Below are 19494 nucleotides of genomic sequence, written 5' to 3'. Positions count from 1 at the left end.
TCGCCTCCGTCCCCTCCCGGCGCCTGCGCGCGCCGCGTCCGGGCGGATCCGGCGGAAGCTCCGGGAAGGTTCCGGGGCCGCGATGGCTCCGGACCCCTGGTGAGCGCCGGGCCGGGCCGGGGGCTGCGGGCCGGGACCGGGCCGGGACCGACCCTGCCGGGGCTGCGGAGCCTCCGGGGCCCGGCACGGGCGGGGCGGGAGCGGGGCCGGGCAGGGCCGCGGTGGGGGGGTTGTGCCCGTCCCGGGGTGGTGCCTTCCCCTGCCGGGGCTTTCCCCAAAACCCATCCCGGGGCTGTGCCTTCCCTTCCCGGGGCCCTTTCCCAAAGGCCATCCCAGGCTCTGTGTCTGTGTTTTCGGGGTGTTGTGCCTTCCCCTCCCGGGCCCTTTCCCGAGGCCGGTCCGGCGGGTCCCTCCCGGCCGATCGCAGGGTCCCGGCTCCGTCCCGCGGGCCCGGCGGGTCCCGGCTCCGTCCCGCGGGCCCGGGCTCAGCCGCTGCCGTCCCCCAGGCTGCCGCTGCTCGCCGCCGCTCGCCAGCTCGCCCAGGACATCGCCGAGAAGATCCAGGAGCGGAACCGCTGCCAGCGGAGCGGGGAGAGCTCGGCCAAGGTGCCCCGGCAGGGAGCGGGTTCGGCGGGGTTTGGGGCTGAGCTGTGCCGGACACGGGCTGAGTTTAAATGTGCCGGGGTCAGACGGGCCCGGAATTCCCGGGATATGGGGCAGAGGGAGGCAGGAGCTGCGGAAGGGGCGGGTCAGGGCCGGGGCTGTGTCGCTGTCGCTGCCGGCACCCGCTCGGGAAGGTTGGGTTCCGTGGCAGGAACCCAGCGCCGATGTCTGTCCCTTAAGGTGTCTGTAAAGGGAGCGAGAACGCAGTTTCCGAATGAACAGTGGCTTTTCAGTGTCACAGACCTCGTCTGGGTTTAGCAGCCGTGAATCTCTGCGTGCAGCAAGGCTGGTTTAAGGCAGGAGCTGTGGCAGTGCTGGGCACACCCTGCTGCCTGCTGCGAGCTGTCCCTGCCGGAGTGGACAGAGGCTGTCCCAGAGGCTCAGGGATGCTGGGATGGAGCTGTCCCGGAGGCTCAGGGATGTTCAGATGGAGCTGTCCCGGAGGCTCAGGGATGTTGGGATGGAGCTGTCCCAGAGGCTCAGGGATGTTCAGATGGAGCTGTCCCAGAGGCTCAGGGATGTTCAGATGGAGCTGTCCCGGAGGCTCAGGGATGTTGGGATGGAGCTGTCCCAGAGGCTCAGGGATGTTCAGATGGAGCTGTCCCAGAGGCTCAGGGATGTTCAGATGGAGCTGTCCCGGAGGCTCAGGGATGCTGGGATGGAGCTGTCCTGGAGGCTCGGGGATGCTGGGATGGAGCTGTCCTGGAGGCTCGGGGATGTTGGGATGGAACTGTCCCGGAGGCTCAGGGATGCTGGGGTGGAGCTGTCCCAGAGGCTCAGGGATGTTCAGATGGAGCTGTCCCAGAGGCTCAGGGATGTTGGGATGCTCCGCAGCTGGTCTGTGCCCTCTCTGTGAACAGGGAGCAGATGTTCCTCCCCCAGGGCTGGCTCCTGCCTTCTTCAGTTGCTGCAGATCAGAGGGAATAGGAGTTTTGCAGCCTTGTTTTAGCTGCATTTCTAACAAAATGCAAGCCCAGAGTTAAATAGGAATGAGAAGCAGCAGCTGGAGCTTACCCAGGAATGTCGTGTTCCCCACGTTTTTCACACTTCCTATTTAAGAAATAAAATAAAGGTTTTCATGATGCTGCTTTCCCTGGGGCTAAAAGCCTCGTCCTTTCCTTCATGAGTAGGTTGGAGCCATTAACTGCTCCCTTGGCTGTGTTCAGATGAAAATTGCTGCAAGCCCTTGAGCTGGTCTTTTACAATAATTGGCATAATTAAAGCCCCACTGGTTGATTTCCCCCCTTTCTATATCAGGGGTGTGATGCAATGCCTGATCACTGGATCTGCAGGGCCACTCACTTTGCTGAGAGCTGTTCAAATCAAATGTCATTTTTGAAATGTTTCCTCGGAAGAAATGCTGAGGAAAAGTGTGCAGGCTGTGCACAATAATCAGTGCTGCTGAGTGGGTGACTCAGTTCAGCAGGAATTGAGAAGGGGTCTCAGGAGACCCAAATCAGTGGGATTTGAGGGCAGTGTTTTCTCTGGCTTTGGGGTGTTTGGAGGTGCAGATTAAACTCCTGCTTTCAGGATGGTGAAGCATCCGAAATTGTACAGATAGACCTGAACGACAGCAGACCAATAAAAAGATTGCTGCTCAATCTGTCGGTATTTATAGAGGGCAAAGTTCTCTGTTGGCATCAGTGCCACCTCTGACGAGTCCAAAGCCCCAATGAAACGTGGTGCTGGTGTTGTTGGGAGCCTTTCTGGGGCTGGAGCTCTCCGGGGTTGTGTTTTATGGAAACATTGCACGGCTGACTGACTTCTCCATAAAATCATTTGTTCCATGCCCTGTGTTTTCCAGTTTCCTTTAATCCACTAACAGGTAAAGAGGAATATTTGGCAGTGTTTGATTCTACTCTAAACAAGTTTCCAACAACGAGAGAGGTGTTTTCATAACAGAAATGCCTGTTGAGAAATCCACGGCTGAGCAGTCGCGTGTCCTGTGCCTCCTGAGTGTTGTAATGCAGGAAAATGTCTTTGTCCAGTGTTGGCCTGTTGGGGAGAATGTAAACAGGGTTTTATTTTTGTAGTATTTTGCCATTAGCATGGATGACAAACTTCTTGCTTGTTGCTGAGCCAAAAATAGAGCATAAAATCTAAAATGGAAAAATAAACTGTGAGGAAAGATTAGAATCCAGCACTTACCATCTGTGAACTCTGCTCTATTAAGCTGATCATAAAACTTCCACTGGTTTCTTTTCTTTCTACTTTTCTTCTTTCCTTATTTTCTGTAGAGGAGGTGAAATCTTTTGTTCTCTCACTGCAGTTTCTGGCCAGGTGTCTGTGTCTGGTGACTTTTTTGGCTGTGTCACCTTTGTGCTCTGTTGCTGTTCTGGGTCAGTCTAATGCAGCATTCTCCACCTGGACCTGAGAACAAATGAAAAGACCTTTAATTACCTGGTTGCAGAGCTGGTGGCCACGCAGAGGCTTCAGCATTCCTAGAAGCACTGATCCCCCATCCTGGTTTGGATCTGTTGCCGTGGTGATCTTGGGCTGCTTTGGGTCCAGAGGTGGATTTTGGCTGCCTCAGCCTGGGTGCATCTGCTCTCTGTTGTATTTGGTGGTGTTTGAGAGCAAACCTCACTGAGCCAGAGAGATTTCATCTTTGGAGGCTCTGCTGCTCCATCCCTGAGCAGACACCCAGGGCGGTGTGGCCGTGCAGGGTCTGGCAGCACGGGGACCCTGCAGAGAGCTGCTGCTGCCTCTGTGTCTCCAGGAAAGCAGGACTGAGGGTGGAAGCAGATACTCTGCTGTGTTCCCAGTTCCCCACGGAGCAGCTGGGGTTGCTGCCCATTGTAAGCCACAGCAGGGCTGGGAGCTTGTAAACAAGAGGCACAGCAAGTCTTAATTAGGATGACTTGCATTGTTGATTGCAGTTAGAGTGTTTTTTCTACATGACTGGAATGAAGAGAAATAACATTTGAGGAGGAGAAACTCGGAGGATAATGTGAGTTTGACATGGGAAGGGGTGGGAGAAAGCAGGAGGGTTCCTGCAAGCCTGGGGTTTGCTTGCAGCAGGGAAGAATGAATTACATTTTTAGTGAGAACAGACACATCTGGATCTTGGGCAGGTCAGTGGTGAGAAAGGATTGGGAGTCCTGGGTGCTGCTGAGAAAGGAAGTGGAACAATCTGAATTTCTTTGGGGTCTTAAGTTTCAAGTCTGGAGGAGTTTAGTGCAGGGAATGTGTGAACCTGTAGCAACCTTCCCTCTGGTCCTGGGAGCTGGGAAAGCAACCCGGTGGCCAAAGAAGCTGGTGCCTGTATTTGTATTAAACATCAGAGGAGAGAGCTGGAAAATTATCTGGAAAATATTAAAATGTGCTGAAATGTTTTGCCCATATAAAGAAGTGTGTTTATAAAGACTTGAAAGACAGCTTTCCATATTCAACAGCTTTAATGCCTCAGAACTGTGCTTGTGAAACTCTTCCAATGTTTTGTAAGCAGCCTGAAGCGACTTCTGGCTCTGAGCAGCTCCGGGGCTGCAGCGGAGCCCTTCACACCTGTGCAGTAAGAGTTAAATACATTGCCATGAAGTGGGATGAAATGTCATGCAAACACAACAGGCCAGGACAGCGACCATCTTGTGTCCCCCCAGGTCAATGTGGCCATCAGATCCTCGCTGCAGAGTCTCAGGGAGAAGATCGAGGAGCTGCGGGAGCTGCTGCTGCGGGCGGTGGCGGTGCGCCAGATGTATCCGTGTGAGCAGCACCCCTGCCCCTCTGCGCTCCGGGCACGGTGCAAAATGTGCCCTCATTCCTCTGCCACGCACTCTGGGCTTTCCCCTCATGCCCTTTGCAGACGTTGTCACCTGAACTTTCTCTGTTGTTGTTTTCACGGCAGCTGCAGTGCAGGAAGGGCTGGGCACCCCTGGGGCGGTGGGAGGGAGCCTGGCTCTGGTCACCTCTGGGTCACCGTCCTTAGCAGCCTGGTCTGAGAGGAGCTTAATGAAATGGCCGAGCCACCTCTGAGCTGCCTGAGCTGCTGGGGTGTGAGCAAGGTCACTTGTCCAGCGCTGAGCTGGCCAGGTGACAGTTTCTCTTGCTAAAAGGAAGGAGGAAGCTTTGTTCAGGCTGTGGGCAGGGCTGGGGTATCCTGACTTTGGCTGACTTGAAAACAACAGGGCTGCAGCTTCAGATTGATGTCAAAGTGCTGCAAAATACACCTTGGGAAGAAAATCACAGATTCTCTGCTAGGAGTGTTACCCCATGGCTTGGCTTGGATATGCTGGGAGAGGCTGGTTAAGGAGTCACAGGTATGTCCATCTCCCTGAGGGTATCCAGGAGCAATCTGGTTTGAGGGAGGAGTGTTTCATTTCAGCCTAGCACAGCAGAAATCCCTCCTGAGCTCTGGCCTTGCGTTCTGTGCCTATGGCCAGGGCTGGAACTCCCTGCCCAGTGGGTGCTTGAGCAGGCCAGTGCTGCTGCTGGGGCAGAAAGCACACACAGACCGGCTCAGGCACTGCTGAACCCACTCAGCAGTACTTGGGGCAGAGTTAGAAGCCCTTCAGGATGTCACTAAGGTTAATGTAAAAAAGCACTCCCAGGTCTCCTGTGGAAGCCACAGCTCTTGTTCCTCTGCTCACCAGTGGCTGTTGGGGTGCTCTGCTCATGAACTGCAAGTGGAAACAGATGCTCAAAGGAAAATTCTGGTTTTTGTCTGATCACTGGCTGGGAGCTGCTCCCCTGGTCTGTGCGAGGAGCCTCCAGTGAAGGGAGATGAGAAATACCCCGCTGATTTTAAAGGCTCTGTTCTGTTTGGCCCTGCCCTGTTGGTGTAATTTGGAGCTCTTGTAAGAAATCTCATCCTTTCCTGAGCTTAACCTGTGCAGTACTGTTACACTGTCAGTGTTGGAGGCCAGCAAATAAACAAAGAATGACTTTGGTTGGATTTTGCAGGGGGAAATGCTCTTCTTAGTGCTAATTTGGCAGTAAATGTCCTTCCAGTTCTCTCATTACTTTGAGGTGATGACATAAAGATCATTCTGTGGCCACTGTATGAAACCTTTTGTTTGAAATATGTAAAGAGCAGAAACACAGTTAAAATAACAGCAGATTTCATCCAGAAAAATGTGACCAATCCTCCTAGAGCCTTTTTTTGGAGTTAAAATTGTTCATTTTGGTGATCAGGAAGTCTGATTTATTTTAAGAATGTATAACAGGTATTATTTTATGTAATGAAATGAAAGCTTTTTGAGTTTGGTCCTTAACCCAGAGCCATCAGCACGCAGCTGGAGGGAGACAGGAGGCAGAATTTGGTGGACGACCTCCTCACACGGCACAAACAGCTCGAGGCATCCTACAGGAGCGAAGGCCCGGAGCCAGACATGACCAGGTATGGCACTGTCCCCTCAAAGCCCAACGGGATCTGAGCTTTGGGTGTGTCTGAGGTAATACCTGAGCTCATTTGCCCCTGCAGGTGGCAAAGGGAGTTTCATTTGCCTAGAAATGCTGTGTTTCTGTCAGGGACAGTCATTCCTGGCAGTTCTCTGTGGGTGGTGCCTGTTGGGCACAGGCACTGGTTCTGGTGGTACTCAGAGTTCAGCTGGTGCAGTTCCCTGCCTTCCCTGTGTGGTTGTGCTTGGTGAGGGTCTCTCCAGGGAGGAGGTGCAGGGGTTGGGTTCAGTGCTTCTGTTCTCTGGGGTGGTGTTTGTTACACCCAAAGCCTCTGCTGCCCTTGTTGCCCAGAGCAGCTGGGGCTGCCCCTGGATCCCTGGCAGTGCCCAAGGCCAGGCTGGACATTGGGGCTGGGAGCAGCCTGGGACAGTGGGAGGTGTCCCTGCCATGGCAGGGGTGGAGTGAAATGATCTTTAAGGTCCCTTCCAGCCCAGCCCAGTCTGTGACATGTGGTTGTGATTTTTTCAGTCACCTTTACATAACCAGACATCAGGGCAGCACCTGCTGCAGGTGATAAACCTCCAGACTGTGGTCGAACCCAAACAGTTGCTCTAGGTTTGGATTCTCCAGAGCTCTGTGCACATCCAGTTGTTGTGTTGGCTCTTAAATCTATCCCTGAGTCACCCAAAATGTGTAAAACAGTGAGTGGGTGAAATGTCTATGGGACTGTGACATGGGACTCTTGTGTGTCGCCTGCTCTGAGCAGTCCCTGAGCTGGCGTGGCCTCTGTGGCCATCCCTGCTGTGGCCTCTGTGGCCATCCCTGCTGTGGCAGGGCAGTGCTGGCAAGGTGCTGCTTCAGGGATTCAGCTTTGGGCTGCCCCAGCCAGAAGGTGTCGAGGCAAACAGGAGGAAAATATCAAAATCCCCTGATAATTTCAAGCCCCATTAGAAATGATCAGGGAATCCAGCATTTTCCAGCAGAAGATAACATCAGAGAATATTTATTTGCTAGTGTTGCAAGGCTTGGTGTTTTGTAGTTCTCTTTTAACCTCTGTTATTAAAAACGGATAAAACTATGCCAAATATTCTGTCTGGTGAACTCCCACCCCTTCCCTATTGTCCGTGTGGGTCTGGTTTTCAGGGGTGCAGGCAGAGACAACTCAGGGCCTGAATCTTGTGCCAGTGAATCCAACTTCCCTCTCTTGCCTGAGCCTGGGCTCTGTGGGTCTGTAGGGAAGGGGCTTGGAGGGAACTTGGAGGGACCTTGGAGGGGTCTTGGAGGGACCTTGGAGGGAGCTTGGAGGGACCTTGGAGGGGTCTTGGAGGGACCTTGGAGGGAGCTTGGAGGGAGCTTGGAGGGACCTTGGAGGGACCTTGGAGGGAGCTTGGAGGGACCTTGGAGGGACCTTGGAGGGGTCTTGGAGGGACCTTGGAGGGACCTTGGAGGGAGCTTGGAGGGACCTTGGAGGGACCTTGGAGGGAGCTTGGAGGGACCTTGGAGGGAGCTTGGAGGGACCTTGGAGGGAGCTTGGAGGGGTCTTGGAGGGACCTTGGAGGGAGCTTGGAGGGATCTCGGCAGGAGCTTGGCAGGGGCTGGTCTCAGGCCCGGAGCCCCCAGGGTCTGTAGGGCTCAGCTGCCATTCCCAGCTCGGGGTCCCTCTGGAATCCTTGCAGAGTCCTGGCCCAGCTTTGGGATTCCGGAGGTGGCAGAGCCCACCCTGGAATGTGCCTGGAGCTGACACTCAGCTTTTCCTGCATTAGAAAAATCGGCGCCTGGAGTTTGATGAAGCTGAGCAGTGACACTTCCCTGGTTTGTGCTGCTTTTCCATATCTAATCCAGCCCTGATGTGACAGCCCACGTCGGCCAGGTCCTGTTCTTGCAGCAGCCCTTCCTTTCATTAACCTTCCTGCACCACTGATCACAAATTTATTGTCCCAGGGCCTGGGGCTGGGAGGGTTTCCCTGGAATTAATCTGGTTTACGTTTGGTCACCACTCAGTGAGTTTCACCTCCTTTGAAAGCTGCTCTGAAGCCATTTCTGGGGCGCAGGGCTGTGGTTTAATGCTCTCAGGGTTGATCCCAAGTGACAACTGCGGGCAGGACGCTCCGTGGCTTGGGGACGGCATTCCTGCCCCTTCCGGCCCCTTCCGGCCTTAATTAAGATGCCGCTGGAATTTTCCAGGGAAAGGTTGTGCTGTTTGCGTGACTCCCCGTGAGCAGGGCCAGTCAAATTTCCTTTAATTGGGTTTTAATCACAATTTCAGCATCTTCTGCCCCCTTTTCTCCTTGGGAGAGATCTGTGCGGGTTGTGAGGGCCGTTAATGGGGCAGGATTCCCAGGGTTCCACTCCATTCCAAAGGCAGGGGTGGAAAAGCAGCCAGGAATGCTGACTTTCTGGATATCACATGTCAAACTTTTAGAGTATTTAAACATTCATGGAGGCAGAGGAATGGGAATGTTCCTGCTCCTGTCTGACCAGGTCTCAGGCTGGAGAGGTCTGTATCTGTCACCAGAGAATCAATAAATTAACTGGCCTTCCTTGATTTCTCTTGGAATTCCTCAAAAATAGAAACAGCTTCTGGTATCTGTGAGACACAAAGCACCTTCAGTGAGAGCTACCCCAGGTACATTTAAGAGTCCATATTCTTTTTTCTCTTCAGTGTGGGTCACCATTTTTCGTGGTTGAACACTTTTCTGTCAGATGTAAAGTATTTCAGCCTTGATCCAAACAGGAATTTTGCCCAGTGCCAACCAGGCTTCAATCCACGAGTGCCCCCTTCAATCCATGAGCCATCAGGTGTCAAATGCTTTTGGGAATCTGGCTGTTGTTTGTGGGGGGCAAATTCTCTTTAGGAAATAAGATCAACAATGGTTGTTTAGGTGCCTGTAAACCTCCTTCCTGGTGTCCTTCCTCCCTCCCAGTTCCTGCTGGAGCCTCCTGGCTGCAGCTGCAGCGTCCTGAGCTGGGATGGGATTGGCCTCAGCTCTGGGAGGCGATGGGAAGGGTGGGAGAAGAGGGAATTGTCCATCCAGGAGAACACCTGAGAGCTGAGTCCCAGGATCAGATCTAGGGATGGGCTGGGGTTTTCCAGGATTAATGTGCCTTTGGCTGTGTGGTCATGAACCAGCGTGGTCAGGATTGTCCAACACTCTCCTCAGGCAGCACGTGCAGCTTCCAGTCCTTGAAGCAGTGGGACCAGTGAACCCAGCCGCAGGGAAATGGTGTCCAGAGCAACATGGAATTTCCTGGAATGTGGGAACAGCAGTTCTTGTGCTGGTGGGGCTGCAAGTCCTCTGCCAGCTGCAGGGAGTGCTGGAGGCTTCCCATCAGGAGCACTTCTCGTGGGGAAATCTCCACCTGGGATGGTACCTGGAGGGGATTGGGAAGTGCCTGTGCTCTTACGGCCTCTCATGGGTTTTTGGAGGGATAGAGAGCGCTTTTATTTTGTATGGTAAAATTATATTTGTTTTATTTATTAGCTTGGAGCTTCCTAAAAATACAGTGTAAGCACTGTAAGTGAGAGAATGCCCCAATCCTTCCTCACCGCTGTGGAGAGTGACCTGTGAAGCCAGGCTGGGGCTTCAAAGAGCCCCACTGTAGTTAAGGGAATGTTCAAGTGATCATCCACCCAGCTGTCATATGACCCAGGTTTGTTTAAGACTCAGTCTTGCTGATCAGTCTTCTAAAGCCCTAAGCCTCGATGTGTGGCCTTGGCCTAAAGTAAGTGCTGCTTGAGTAATCTAAGTTACTTGGGAGGTGTTATAAGAATTATCAGTGAAACAATAAGATAAGCCCTCCCTTGTTAGGCAGTGACATAGCTCCCTGATTTTAAACCCCATCACCTTTTATACTTGGGCGCATTGCTGAGCCTTGTAATTAGTTAAATCTGCTCCTATAATCAAAAGCTATCCCCACACTCCAGTGCTCTGTGACGGCTTCCAAGATTTGCCTGATTAACCTGGCGGAGGCAGTGGGTGGCTAATTGGATAAGCTTTAATCTTCACACCACCGAGGCGAGGCAGGGCAGGATCAGAGGAAGGAGGAAGTTGTGCTGCCTTGTGTGGGAAGGTAGTTACCAAACATGTCACAAAGATTATTGTAACGAGCAGACCACTTGTCATGACCCAGCCTACAAGAGCAGGGCAGAGCACTGGGGGGAGGGAGAGAGACAGAGCCGCAGATTATTTCAAATTTGCTTGCCTTGGCTGTTTTTTAACAGGCAGAAATAGCTGTGCTCTTTTCAGCAAGCAGAGAGCTTTATGTTCCCTTTGCTTTAGTTAAACAACTTTGTCAGGTGTTGTTACCCTGGATTTTGTGTCCTTCTAATTGAACTGAATTGGGTGAACTGCAAGGGTTTTTCCATCTCGAGCAGCGTAGTGCTTCTGTCGTGTTCACAAACCTGGTGCCAGTTGTGAGACTGGGAGATAAAAGAGCATGTTTAATGCCCCAGAGCAGGGAGGAAGGCTGGGTAATGTGTAAAACTTCATTCCAGGTGTGTGTCAGTTTGTCCAATCAAGCCCAATTGCCAGCCTCGATAAATACATGGAAATTTAATGGAGGTGCAGGGCTGGAATGCAGCAGAATCCCAGCTCCTCTCTGGTGTTGCCCTTGACACCCAGCTGGTCGTGGCACAGCAGGGCTGGCTCTGCTCTGGTGTTCAGCATCACTGGCGTGGTTAAGGGACACGTTGAGATGTATAAAAAGTGCTTTTTAGCCACTTTTAGCAAAAAAAAGTGGTTTTTTTTTTCTATTTTTCATTCTTGAGCTGGAGTCCAGTGGCCGTGTCCCAGTGTCCGGGGAGAGGAGGAGCTGCAGAGCTCTCTGTGCGGGGATTTTCCGGCCGTGCTGCTCCATCCCACGGCCAGGAGATGTCCCCAGCTCCCCAGAATTCCTGCCGGAGCTCCGGCCCGAGCTCGGGGCTGTGCTTGGACACCCTTCAGCGTCAGCAGGGCCCTGACCCCTCCTGGCCCCGCTGTCCTTGTGCAGAGTGACCTCCTGCCCCGGGGCTTTGGCCACAGAGGGATGCCCAGCAGATGTGGGCACTGGGCAGCATCAGAGCATCTCCTGGAGAACAGCTCGATTGAAAACTCGATTAAAAACACCAAAACCACTGCAACATGCAAATTTGGGTCTTGGTGTAATTAAAAAACATCGAGAATTTAAGAGATTCTAGAGTCCTCTCAGTTCTTCTGTTTGGGGAAGTGCTTTGGGAAAGAGCAGGGAAAAGGTGAAATAGGAAAGAAATACAGAGTTTAGAAAAAGCAAAGCAGAAAGCAAAAGCTCCAGCTTGGGAACATCTGTGGGGGAACCAACCTTACCATGACTCCCCCTGAACCTGAGCTGCAATTCTGGGTTCAGAGGACTCTCAGTCAGACATGAGGTTTGTCTTGTAGGAAAAGCCAGTGAAGAGCTGAAAGGCAGAAACCAGAAATCTGGTATTGAGGAAATATTTAAGTGGGGTTTCATTTTACTGGCTGGATTTATGTGCCCTGGACATGGAAAACTTGTTTTCTGTGGTCACCAGGGAAGTGTCTGTAACGTGAACAATCTCAAGTCATAACTCTTTGAAAAGAAACCCCATTATTTAATTACTCTTTCATTTGAAAGTGTGTGTTCCTGGCTTCTCGTTCAGGTTGATGCCAGACTAGGAAATGCAGGGGGGAGCTGTGTCCACCTACAGCTTTTGAAATTCAGAAATGTTCCTGGTTAGGTTTGGTCAGGATTGCAGGGAATTAAAGGTCTCATCTGATTTGCATCTCTGTTAACAAGGGGATCCTTTCACTGTTTGAGGCTGTAGCAGTGTTTTTATAAGCTTGTGTTCTGATCATGTAGCAAATACAGGCATAATGTGCATTCCCAGGAATGCTGTGTGTTCTACACACAAACATTTTATATGGATATGTTACACAATCTGTGGGATGTATTTCACTCTGTAGCCTAACTGTTCCCTGTGAAATGAGTTCTCTCCTCCCTTACCACGGCCAGCCCGTGAGATGGATTTGTTACTGGGGGTTGTTCTTGGCTGGTTTCTCCTGGGGTTGCACAGAGCCCCACAGAGTGCTCAGCCCTGGGTGCTGCTGTCTGCCAGGGGCTTGGTGTTGGGCATCACTCACTGAAGCTGTTTTCAGATCCAGCCTCATGGCAGGAGGGGTCAAACGAGGCGTTACCAACCCCTGGCTCTTGGAGGAATCGGAGGAGACCAGAGGACTCGGCTTTGATGAGCTCAGGCAGCAGCAGAGAAGGATCATCGAAGGTACAGGAGCCTTTCTGGTTGTTTGGAGCATTGCTGGGACCTGAGAGGAGCCTTTATTTGAACCTCAATACACCAACCTATGCTGAAGTTTTTTTATTTACAGATGTCAAACACAACAGCTCCAGGCAGCTGGAGCTTTCTGCTTTCTGTTTTTGCAGGAGCAGCATTGTGCTTGCAATGCTCTGAACTGGATGCAACTTCTTAAATTAAATTTTGGAAGTCCTGATTTTGCCCATATTAATGGTTTTGGTGTGCTGTGTGATCCCATAACTGCACTGGGTGCAGGGGTGGTGCTGGGTGCATTAAATGAATTGGAACGAGGTAAGAATTAACTCATCCAAAAAGGGTCTTTAGATTTTGGCCCTCAGCACCCATAAGGAATCTCTGACTTTGGAAGTGTTGGGAAACCTCAGCCTGAGGATGTCAGGTGGTTAATGAGGTCATTTCCAGGCAATTAAAATATTGGAAGTGGTGGAATGAAATCAGTCTCCAGATAAGACCTGCTTCACTCTGCATGAGTGTACAGCAACTTGTGTACAGCTCAGGAGAGTGGCCTGAGCTCTGTCTGGATGGTCCAGGAGGAACCTCAGCTGCGTTTTTAATTACATTATAGGTAATTAAACTGAGGTGAAAGAGATGCTGGAGGGCCATTGAGGGGAAGGGGGTCCTGGCCACCCTGTTTGGGCAGTATCACTGCTGTGCCCTGGGCACTGACCCTCCTGCAGCTCCTCTCTTGCCACTCCCTGGCAGCTTTGGGCAGGGAGAGCTGCACATTTTGGCTGAGGGGCTCCCTGGTGCCTGCAGGGCACGGGGGATGTGGTTCTTCACACGGGAGCTCTGCAGAGTGTGGGAGCACATCACACTTCCACTGCCCCCGTCCCCTCTCCCTCAGCTCTCCCCCAAGCTCTGCATCCTCTTGCAGCTTTAAAAGTCTCTCTGAATTCTTTGGTGTTTGCATCACCTGTTTTCTTTTATTCATGTTAAAAGTTGCTTGGAAAATTTAAAAAGGCTAATCAGGAGCTCACTGTGTATGCCAGAAAATCCCCTGCATTTATGATTGAGTAACAGCTGAATGTTAAATTCTTGGATTTTGTTTTTTTTTGGATCCTCAGCAAAATGTCCCAGCCAGAGCAGAGAAATTATTTACCCATCATTCGCATTATTTCAAGAGTACTGTTGCCATAAGGATTAATTTTCATGTTGTGTTCATGTGTTTTTCTTAATACATTTTAGCCCTTTAAGCACAGAGTAGATTTTTGTTCTTCACTTCTACCTATTTTATGTAGCCTGGCATAGCAGCAACTTCTCAAAGTAATTTAATATATTTTCCTGGTGCAGAACAAGATGCTGGACTCGATGCTCTTTCTTCAATCATATCCCGGCAAAAACAAATGGGGCAGGAAATTGGGAATGAGCTGGATGAGCAGAACGGTAAGGACAAGATTTTGCCTCACTTTTATGTAAGGCTGGGATTGATTTTTTTCTCTCCTCGCACAACTGCTCTTCCTGCCCACAGAGCAAGCAGCTGACAGGAAAGGTTTATGTTCAAGCAACCACTGCAGATTGTGCCCATTCATCTCCTGATTTTGCTGTGCCTCTCTCTGTTCCCTGTGGGCTGGGTACAATGTGTAACCCTTGGGGTGCTTCCCCAAGCCTGACTTTTGAACAAAGAGATTGGTGATTGCTGGTCCAAAGCACAAAATTAATTTTGTACTCGATCTTCTGCGTTTTTCTGGTTTGTGACAGTTTTTATGCGGTGCAGGGCTTCACTTGAGCATTCTCATTCTGTGTCTTTCCTGATGAACTGAGTGAAAGTCTTGAGCCAGCGATTAAAGGGGAAGCACTGCATTGTTTGCTCCAAATGATTGGGTTTGGGAGGGTTCATGGCAGTGAATGTAGATCAGATTAAGTGCAGCACTGAAGCAGGAGTACCTGTTTCCTTTCAGAGGAGCCAGTGTCCGAGTGGTGGGATTGCTCTCCGGGTAAATCCTCTTTGTTGCCCGCTGAGCTGTGCACATGAGCTGGCCCTGGGAGAGCAGATCCTCCCGTGCTCCTGACTTTTCCATTCCTTCCAACTGCTGACAGTTCAGTGAGGGCCCTGCCAGCTTCTCCCTCTCACAAAGGCTGCACCCCTGTGCTTTATCCTTGGCTTGTGCTTCCCCGCTGAGGAGGGCAGTGCCCTCCCTGTTCCTTGCTAATAAATGCTAACCCTGAAATCTGCTTCTTCCTGGGATGGCATTTCCCCTTTGTATCTCCCTGTGAGTCTGCTCAGAGTCAGGAGTTTCCAAATTCACAATCACTGCTGTGAGGTGCTGCCTGGGAGCTCTGTTCTGAAGCAGAGTGAAGCAAGAGGATGGATTTCTCCTGTTTGCCATGGCTAAATCCAGGAGGGATCAGAAATGCCTAGAATATGTCTTTGTTTATTAATTTTAAGGTTGTTAAGGAACGGTTTGTGCAGCTGGGAGAGACTGCTCAGTGCTCCTGTCATGTTCTGATCCTCTGCCTCATGTGAGGAAAGACATTTTCAATTAGGGGTCTCATCTCATAGGTTTCTTTATTAATCGTTGCTTAAAAAGTCACATTAATTGCTTTTTTTTTGCTCTAAATAGGAAACAGGTGGGAAGCATGAGCATGTTTATGGATTCTCTGTGAAACTTTGGTTTCTCCTCAGGAAAATACACGATCTGTGTCCCATTTCTCTGTTGGGGGTTGGGGATGGTTTCCCCAAATCCTTATGTTCTTGGGACCCTGAAGGTTCTGTGTTTTGTGCCATTGCATTTCTGCCAGCCTTTCTCTAGCAATGAGGCCTCGAAACATCTGTGAGATGGAATGTGTTTAACCCTCCTTTTTACAAATAATGCAAATAATTCTGGTGGTGTTTGTCTTACAGACAGTTACAAAACCCTTGAGCAAAATTCCTGTGTTTTCATGGGAGCTCTTCTTTGAGCTACAGGCAGCTCTTTCTCAAAAGAGGGAAACTTTCCCAAGTGCTTGGAGTAGGAAGTGGTGAGGACTTGTCTGTGCTGATCCTGAGATCCTGAGGAAACTGCTCAGAGCCCGAGCTCTGCTCGTCGTGTCCCACAGCCACGAGCAGCAAACCTGCCAGCCGTGTAGGAAGTGTCATCAGGAGATGTTTAAGCTGTCCAGAGAGTTGGGAAATAGCCTGACTTTACAGATGTGGGGGCAGATCACTCAGCACTTGGCTTCATCCCTGCCAGGCAAGTGGAACTCCCATGTTTCCGCTGACTTTATGCAATCCCTTTTTTTTGGGTTTTTTTGGCGGATATGGGGGGATAAGGTCAGACATTTTGTTGCCACTGGCACCCTGGAAAAGCTGAACTCCTGAGCAATATTTTCCAGGGGCTGTTTTCCTGTGCACATCTTACTTCATGCCCTGTGCTTAACCATGAGCAGACTTTGCTCAGGCGCTCTGCCAAGCTCCTGTCACTGCTGCACGCTCAGGTTGATGAGGATAACTGCCCTGCAATTTCCCCTTGCCTGGAATCCCTTTCCTTCCTAGTGCTGAGTGATAATGGCATCGTCTGTATTGTGGGGAGGCAGGGGAAGTTCATCTTCATTAAGTGCTGCTTCAACGTTTCTTTTTCTTCGAGTCAGACTTTCCACCAAACCACCCCTTTCTGTGGGAAGCTTGACTTCCACTTCCCTGACCTGCTGGGGATGTTCCCACCTTCTGCAGCTCAGGAGGTGCCTGTAGCTTGTCCCGGTGTTAAAATAAAATGTGGCTTCGTTCAGAAGCAGCTGATAATGTGCATTAACGAATCAGCCTTTGGGGAGTTGGGGACTGATTTTCCAGGCTTGTTCCTCGGCTCTGCTTTCTCCATTCCGAGGCAGCTCCGGCTCTCTGGAGATGTTTGCACTTCCCAGCCCTCCGAGGTGGCCAGAGGCATTTTCCCCTGAGTGCCTGTTGGTGTAGCTGTGCATTTGCAGATGCGCCAGGACCGAGGGATTAATTATGCAAAGTTTACTCCTGCCCGGAGCTGGTACACGTGAATCCTTTGTGTTTGTTAAATGACTGCAAAATGATTAAACTTTGCCTTCGGGAGGGAGGTGCCTCGGCAGTGTCGCTGCTCGGAGGAGCAGCTCTGGAGCTTTGTCCCAGGGCATCCCCGGGCTTTGGTGGGAGCTGTGCCCAGGGAAGGGTCGGTCCCTGTCCGAGGACAGGCGGTGACACGAGGTCTTTCCACCCATCTCTCCAAGAATCTTCAAGAGCCAGCAGGGACTGCTCAGGTGGGATCCCTCCAGCCTGCCTGGCACAGAATATCCTGGAAAAGCCCGTTCCCCCCGGGCTGCAGCTCGGATGGAGGTGGCTGCTGTGTGCCTGAGTCCCATCCTTGGCTTTCGTTGTGCAGCATCCAAGTTTTAATGGGTGTCTCACGTGGTTCTCCACTCAGGTTTTCACTATAGCCCTGTCCTGCAGATTTTATGGCTCTGCTTAAAGCTGATGTGCCTTTGCAAACCTCCTGAGCAGGGCATTTCGCACTGGTGAGCAAAATAGAAGCAGGGTACCAGGAGGCATTGTTTTTTTCCAGCCTCAGGAGTCTGCTAGCAGTGGGGATTAGCAAAAGAATTTTCCCATCATTAGCTCCAAATTTGGCCCCAGAAAACTTTCTGTAATCCTTTCATCTGTTCCATAAAAAAAAAAAAAGAAAGAAAATAGTGTAAATGGCCTCTGGCCCTGGTGATGAGGCAATCTAATCTAGTGCAATAATTGTGGAAGAATGCTTTCAGAAATTGTGAATGCTGTTTGTTTTACCCTTATAGAGAAGTTGTTTTCTCATTGGGACATGCTTGCATGAGAATGGAGTACTCTGGGATGGATGGTAAATATTGGGAGCTTGCAAAACTTGCCCTGCTTGGCATTTGCACCCTGTCAGTGTCCGTTTGCTTTGCTCCGTTGAGGATGGGTTCTTTTGCTTCTGGCTCCTCTAAAGTTCATAGCAGAGTGCAAATAAGTTCATAAACAGATAAGCTGCAAAATCAGACACTGTTTGTGTCCTTTTCCTGGTTGGGAGAATGCTGTACCCAGTCAGGCTGCTCTTAACCAGAATGGATCATTTTAAGTAAACTGTCTCTCATAATAATCCTTTAATTACATGGTTACGTAACATTTTCAATTTCTTGTCAAAATCAAGTTTCTAAAACCGACCAGAACTTGTAGCATTATGTTTTTGTTTACAGTAGCTTTGCAAGTCAAGGTTGCAGTGTCACCTCTGGTCACAGTGGGTGGCACAAAATCCTCCAGGGTGATTCAGCTCAGCCTGGTGTGAGATTTTTGTTACCCTGACGCTCTGCCATCAAAATGCTTGAGACTGCAGCCCTGTTCTGGCTGCTGTTCTGCACACACCTAGAGAATTGCTCTGGTGTCATCAATGAAGGGAGTGAAAATATTCCTGGTGGTGCAGAGACTTACTGGAAACAGCGCCAGGAATGTGATGCCCCTCTCCCAGGGCAGTGCCCAGCCCCAAGCTCCTGGTGCAGTCAGGATAAGGACAGTAAAGGGCTCCTCCTAAAGATTATTTACATGGCTATTGCACAGTCCAAAAGTCGTTTCACATTTCTGTTTATTAGGAGCATTTTTGCTGTAATACAAACTAATTAGCACTGTGTATGGGCTGTGCTGGAGTTATGAGCCTCAGACCAATGGGGCTGTGGGTGCATTGCATCATTGTTAGGATTAGTTTGTAAATCAGAAATGATTGAAGATTAAATTTTTAGAGATGTTCATCATCCTGTCTAAACAATATCTGTTTTCATCCTATGGAGTTACAGCCCTGCCTGCTGTGACCCCCTTGGAGATGGCTCCAGTCCTGCTTGGAGGGCTCTGGAGGTGTTCAGCATTCCCTGGGAAAGGCTGAGCACCAGCAGGTTCAGGTTTGCTAGAAACCTCCATAGAGAAGCATATGTTTCTAATATTCAGATTTAAAATAACCATTCCTAGCCCGAGTGACCTCAGACCATGCAGACAGATTTTAATTTTGCTTCCTGAGCTTATTGTATGGAATAGAAACAACTTCAGTGTTACTGAGGCACTGCTCTGTCTTCATTGCACACTGTTTAAGTGGATTTAACCCTTCCTGGGGGAAAAATTGACTTTGCTTTTTGTCTTGAGTGGTCTAAATAGTGCAATACTTAGGCTGGATATGAACGTTGAGAAGCTGGGAAATGGCAAACCTGAGGTTACACAGCACTTCTTGCGTGTATTTCTGGTCCTAAACCACTTGCACGCTATTTTCTGCAGGTCTTGCCTCATTTTGTGCATAGGACTGGATCTCTTCTGGGGTTGAACTGTGTGTATGTAGTGACAAAAACCATTTGTAAGGTCCCTGCCTCATTCCTTCCAGGTGTGGGAAAACGTTTAGAGAGTGAGGCGAGGGTTGTAAGAGGAGTTTGTGGCAGCAGCAGCAGATAAATGTTGCCTTAGAGCATAAAACTGTCTGTGCTGCTGCCCAGGAGCTCGGTGTGAGGGTGGTTAAGCCACCCCAGCTGAGCTTTTCCAGGAGTGATTCCCTCTGCATGCCTGCCTTGGCATCCCAGGCTCTGGTTTGCCGAGGTCTGGAGCGCTGGCACTTGGCAGGAGCTGGTGCAGGCTGAGCTCTGGGTGCCATGAATCACGGAATGGCTGGGCTTGGAAGGGACCTCTGGGGATCATCTGGTCCATCCCCCGGGAAGGATTGGGGAATGCAGAATCATTTCCTTCTGAAAGACCTTTAACATCGCTGGGTCCAACTGTAAACCTGACGCTGCCAAGTCCACCACGAAACCACGTCCCTGAAATCCATCAAAATAAATTAAATATTGCTTGGAAAGGTAGATAAGGTTTGGTTTGCATGTGGTTTTAAAAAAGAGAGAGGTTCAAGCTCTCTTTTACAGAACATCCAAAATAAACCTTAACTATTAGTTTTCCTATTTTCCGTCTGAGTTGGAATAATAGCGTTTCATCTCCCAAGGAAGCTGTCAAAATCAAAATACACTCAGACCTGCTGGCAGGAGGGCCATCGTGGGAAGCTCTGTGAGGGAGCTTTAACTCTTCAGAGCAGAGCTGGAGTCGTGTGCAATCCATGAGGAATGCAGCCTTGTGCTGGGTGATGAGGATAAAACAAATTATTTGGTATCTGTCAAGGAAGTAACCCTGCCTGTGCTGCCTGCTGGGTGATGGAAACCAAGGTTACACTGAATTTGCATTGCTTTGAGAAAGGTGTCTACACAAAATAGTATTT

At 50.4% G+C, this 19494-nt stretch overlaps 1 protein-coding gene across 3 annotated transcripts in view; it reads left to right on the top strand.

The window, feature by feature from the left end:
- STX8 (syntaxin 8) overlaps positions 1–19494 on the top strand; it is an 87659-nt gene continuing 68165 nt past the window's right edge. For all 3 annotated transcript variants that reach the window (XM_039562260.1, XM_039562259.1, XM_039562258.1), the window contains exons 1-6: positions 1–99; positions 507–606; positions 4263–4357; positions 5888–5998; positions 12132–12256; positions 13595–13687. In XM_039562260.1, coding sequence (XP_039418194.1) covers positions 83–99; positions 507–606; positions 4263–4357; positions 5888–5998; positions 12132–12256; positions 13595–13687 — 541 coding nt within the window. In that variant the 5' untranslated portion in view covers positions 1–82. The remainder of the gene's footprint in view (positions 100–506; positions 607–4262; positions 4358–5887; positions 5999–12131; positions 12257–13594; positions 13688–19494) is intronic.

Source organism: Corvus cornix, chromosome 18 (genome assembly GCF_000738735.6).
Source record: "Corvus cornix cornix isolate S_Up_H32 chromosome 18, ASM73873v5, whole genome shotgun sequence".
Classification (NCBI taxonomy): Eukaryota; Metazoa; Chordata; class Aves; order Passeriformes; family Corvidae; genus Corvus; species Corvus cornix.
The sequence above is the reverse complement of the archived record's forward strand: the minus strand, read 5'-3'. Positions and strand labels throughout refer to the sequence as shown.